Source organism: Aplysia californica, unplaced genomic scaffold (assembly GCF_000002075.1).
Source record: "Aplysia californica isolate F4 #8 unplaced genomic scaffold, AplCal3.0 scaffold00145, whole genome shotgun sequence".
NCBI lineage: Eukaryota > Metazoa > Mollusca > Gastropoda > Aplysiida > Aplysiidae > Aplysia > Aplysia californica.
This window is the reverse complement of record NW_004797415.1, coordinates 1,227,920-1,232,054: the sequence shown is the minus strand read 5'-3', so window position 1 is coordinate 1,232,054 and position 4,135 is coordinate 1,227,920. Positions and strand designations below refer to the sequence as shown.

The 4,135-nt window shown below is 42.6% G+C and overlaps 1 protein-coding gene across 1 annotated transcript; it reads left to right on the top strand.

Annotated features, from left to right (window-relative positions):
* Positions 1-235: 235 nt before the first annotated feature.
* LOC101862030 (melanopsin-like) lies at positions 236-3,874 on the top strand. The gene is made up of 2 exons (XM_005097075.1): positions 236-363; positions 3,082-3,874. Exons 1-2 carry the CDS (start codon positions 236-238, stop codon positions 3,872-3,874), a joined length of 921 nt encoding a protein of 306 aa, XP_005097132.1.
* Positions 3,875-4,135: the final 261 nt, after the last annotated feature.

Here is a 4,135-nt window from a genome sequence, read left to right as displayed (position 1 = left end):
GAAACTGCATGTCGCGCGCAGTGCAGATCAATGCTTTTTAACTGCGAACCAAGTCTAAAACCCTCCTGTCTAGAATCTACCTACCGTTTAACCCCGTCAATGCCATCGCTGTTTTCGTGAGCATCTCACAAAGAATAAATACATATCTAGAATTACTAAATAATGGGGTGTGAGTGGATAAAACTGCATTCCTACGTCGTGATGGATGATGGAATGATGAAAAGATGGAAGGACGATGACTGATGCCGCGTGCGTCCTTCAGGCCTTCCGGTCTCACAACGTCAACAGTCAACAAAAAGGACAAAGAGAGATTGCCAGGCAGGCCCGCCGCGCCAACACGGCTTTGCCAGACATGTCTCCGGTGTGAGGCTCAAACGACCAACAAATTAATTCGGACCCAAATAGATACTTATGTAGTTATTTGAAGCCAAATTTTAATACTTCTGTAACAGTGATAATTATTCTTTCTTGTTTTATTTGTTTGTTTTATGCTTGTTTTCAAAGCGCACAAATGTATAGAAGGTGGGTTTTATTTGTCTTGGTCGCATACAGTGGCAATGGTGTTACAAAGGTCCTATTCTGCACTCGCCCATCATACGACAAACGAGAACATAAAACTACATATATTAGGCTTATAATATATATATATATAATATGCAAGTACGACATTATTATTCTGTCTTATATCACAGCTCGTCCAATTCAAAAGCATCGTGGTTTATTGCAGATAACTTTTGACAGGCGGCACTGATTTCAACCCAACTTTTACTAGATCTAGATCTAGTAATCGTGTCTTGCAATGTTACTGGCATGTATTGTTATTTTTTAAATTCTTCTTCTTCTTCTTCTTCTTCTTCTTCTTCTTTTTCTTCTTCTTCTTCTTCTTCTTCTTCTTCTTCTTCTTCTTCTTCTTCTTCTTTTTCTTTTTCTTCTTCTTCTTATTATTTTCATGGTCTGCACATGGTAGAGCAGTAGGCCTACGGGGCTGCAAGTCAGACAGACTCTGATCTGATCTCTGGTGTTATTGCACTGTAGTTGGGAGCAGCCAGAGTGGGTGAGGGCACTAAATTGTGTTCCATAATTTATAAATACAGAAATCTATATTATGCCCCCCCCTCCCCCCAAGGCAGTTGACTGGTTGGGGTGTCTTTAGGCCATTCCCAAAGGGGGAATATTAACATGTTCTTATGCACAGTAGAATTGTAAATAGGCTGATTTATCAATGTCATGCTCATACTGTGCCGCAACAACATAGGGGGAACTGCTGCTGCTTTTTCTTTCCTCATATGTAGCCTAAAATCGTCATTTTTCCTCTACATCTTTCGTATATTTGTCACTCTTGTGAACTGCTAATTCCGGGGTGCCCTGATAGTCGAAGTAGACTTAATTTGTGCTGTTGAGGCTAGAGAAGTGAGCAGAGTAAGTCTGATTCCCCCGTTTGGACTTGTCTGTTGACATCCGGCCACTCCTTGGCACAATATGACCGCATGCAGTTGCTAGCGCCATAAAACCTTACTAAAACATAAATTAAATCATTAATCTGAGCTCTTGTCAACACTTTCATCTTTTCTTATGTTATTATTTTATTTTTTTTTACCCGTTCTTCATTAGCATTTGGAACCAAAAGAGAATCACAAGCCAGATGAAAGGGCACTTTCGTGGCCTAGAGGTTAAGGTGTTCGCCTCTCATTGAAAGGTCCCGGGTTCGAAAATTTTCTTCTCTAATATGCTCTCCTTTCCCCTCCTTTCCTGCTCTCTACCAATGTTCTGTCGTCTGCTTTCTGTCCCCACGCCATCACCTCCTTTGCCCTCTCCTCTAGGCTCCGGACTCTTTCTACAGCCTTTCTACACCCCTTGGCTCCTTTTTCTTGCTGCTGTCTTTCAGATACACCCCTGGTCTTCTGGCAGGAGAGATCGACACCTAGCCTCCTCGTACAATGACGAAAAATCTCGGAGGTCCCGTGTGCAAGATGGGCATGTTAAAGATCCCTTGGTGGTCTAAAATCGATAAGAGTAGGCTTCGGCCGCCACCCGGGCAAAATTAAAAATTTCCTACCATCTGCAAAAGGCTAATGTGTCTCGCGCGCTCATATTATGACCTTATGCAGTCTCCGAGTGAGAGAGGTCGGCGAGGCGAGGAGGCATTTATTCTATTAATCTATGATCGATGAGACACAAGACAACAGAACAAATCGCACAACATCGATCACTACATTTTCTTTTCTTCCCAACACACATCTTCCAAAGTAGCCAATATTACCTTCAACACTGAACAGAAAGAGAATGCCCAGCTGGTAATTAAAGCCAAAGGAAACCTGAGAACTTAAAAGCGATCAAAGGGACCATTACGGCATAATATTACGTCATGTTATGTCTTGTTACCTTCATTTAGATATATCTACCCAGGTGTGTATAGTATGCGTGATAATTATACCCAGACAAAGTAAGGAGGGGACATTGAGCGCAAGCTTGCCGTACGTGCTATTGATCGACAGTACTTTCACTTTCAGAATGCGAATGTGCTACGTTTTAAAAAAACCGACTGAAAAAAATAATAATGAGGGAACATTCCAATTCTATACTTCAGCAATTTCCGAATTTTTTTCCGCCATAGTATGCTGAACTTTTTAGTCCCGATACTCGTATTTGAAGAGAAAACTTGTCCCGAGTGATTATTTCATCAAAGATAGGTTGAAAAAAAAAAAAAAAGAAGCGTCACAATATTTCAGTACTAAAAAATCGTCCTTGTCTTCCAAGTTTCATCCATACACAGTGCAGTAGGAGGGGATTAGACGTGGGGGTTTAGGCTGATAGTTCCAGAGGTTCCAAGTCTGCTTCACATAGCATCATGTCCGAGGAATCTTTTACAGTCGAGGATTTTCTGTTTTCCATTAGTGTCACAAACGCACTAATTTGCCTGTCCCTATCACTTAGCATGTTGTTCAATACCTTCAACTTAGTCGTGTTAGCCAAGTTAGGTTTCAAAGATTCCGTCAATATCTGTTTCTTTTCGCTCGCTGTTTCAGATCACCTGTTAGTCGTAGCAGGGTCTTCAGGTGTTTCAGTATTCTGTGTCTTCAGCTCCTTGCTGCAGAGTTGGTCGGTGAACTCCTTCGATCTCTCTATCCTCTTTGTTTACTACGGCCAAATGTTTCTGGACATTTCTATTCTCATTACAACGTTCATCAGCGTCCAAAGATGTTGCTGTGTGGCTCTGCCGCTACGTTTTAAAACTGTTTTCACGAGGAAGAGAAGCGTCTTTGTCCTGCTTGGTATCTGGGCGTACGGTATCTCCAGCTACCTACCCGTATTGGTCAAGCAAAGAATGCACTGGTCAGTTGACCCTCAGACAAACTCCAGCATGTTAGTTATCTGGAGAGCTCCAGGAACGGCTTCTGCTTTGTCCTTCATGGACGTGGTCAACCAAACCTTCCTGGGTATAGCCTCCGAAGTTGTGGTCATCGTCTGCCTCGTTGTCCTAACTCTGGCCTTGAGGTCCACGTCACAGTTTAGAAGATCGATGATGTCGGCTGCGACTGTCCCGGGTACCGCCAAGACGGGGAGCAAGCTGAGCTCGAAGGAGGAGCAGGTGGTGAAGACGGTGACGGTGATATCTGTCGTCTTTGTCTGCACCAACAGCGCCGCGGTCTTCCTGGCAGTGGCCCGTCTGTGTGTGCCGGACTTTGACCTCTACAGACGATTCCACAACATCTTCCTGGTGTCGCACAACACAAGAGCGCTGGTAGAATATGCTGGACCATTTCTGAATTTCCTGTCTTATTTCTTTGCAAACACAAAGTTCAGAGAAGAGTTTTACAAGCTGCTGCACTGCCAACGCCAAAGTGCATTATCGAAAAAGAACGGACTGACATAATATTTTAGAAACCGACCGAAACGCTTCCTAAAAGTATCGCTGCTTTGGCTCTTCACAACCATTTCCACAACAGAAATATTAATAGTATACATCATATTTTATACATGTACATATAGAAATCTATTATTATATATATAAAAATCGACACAACTCGGAAATAGAATCCGTGTCTCCTGCGTGAATGTCAACTGAAATCTGAGACCTCTGAACATTCTTGTCATTAACAAACATCTGAAATCTGAGCCATCTGAAAAGTCATGT

Excerpts from the sequence above, each read along its gene's own strand:
- LOC101862030 (XM_005097075.1), top strand. The coding sequence starts at position 236 with ATGACTGATGCCGCGTGCGTCCTTCAGGCCTTCCGGTCTCACAACGTC. Across the intron at positions 364-3,081 it reads TTGCCAGACATGTCTCCGGT|CTCCTTGCTGCAGAGTTGGT; the intron begins GTGAGGCTCAAA and ends CTGTGTCTTCAG.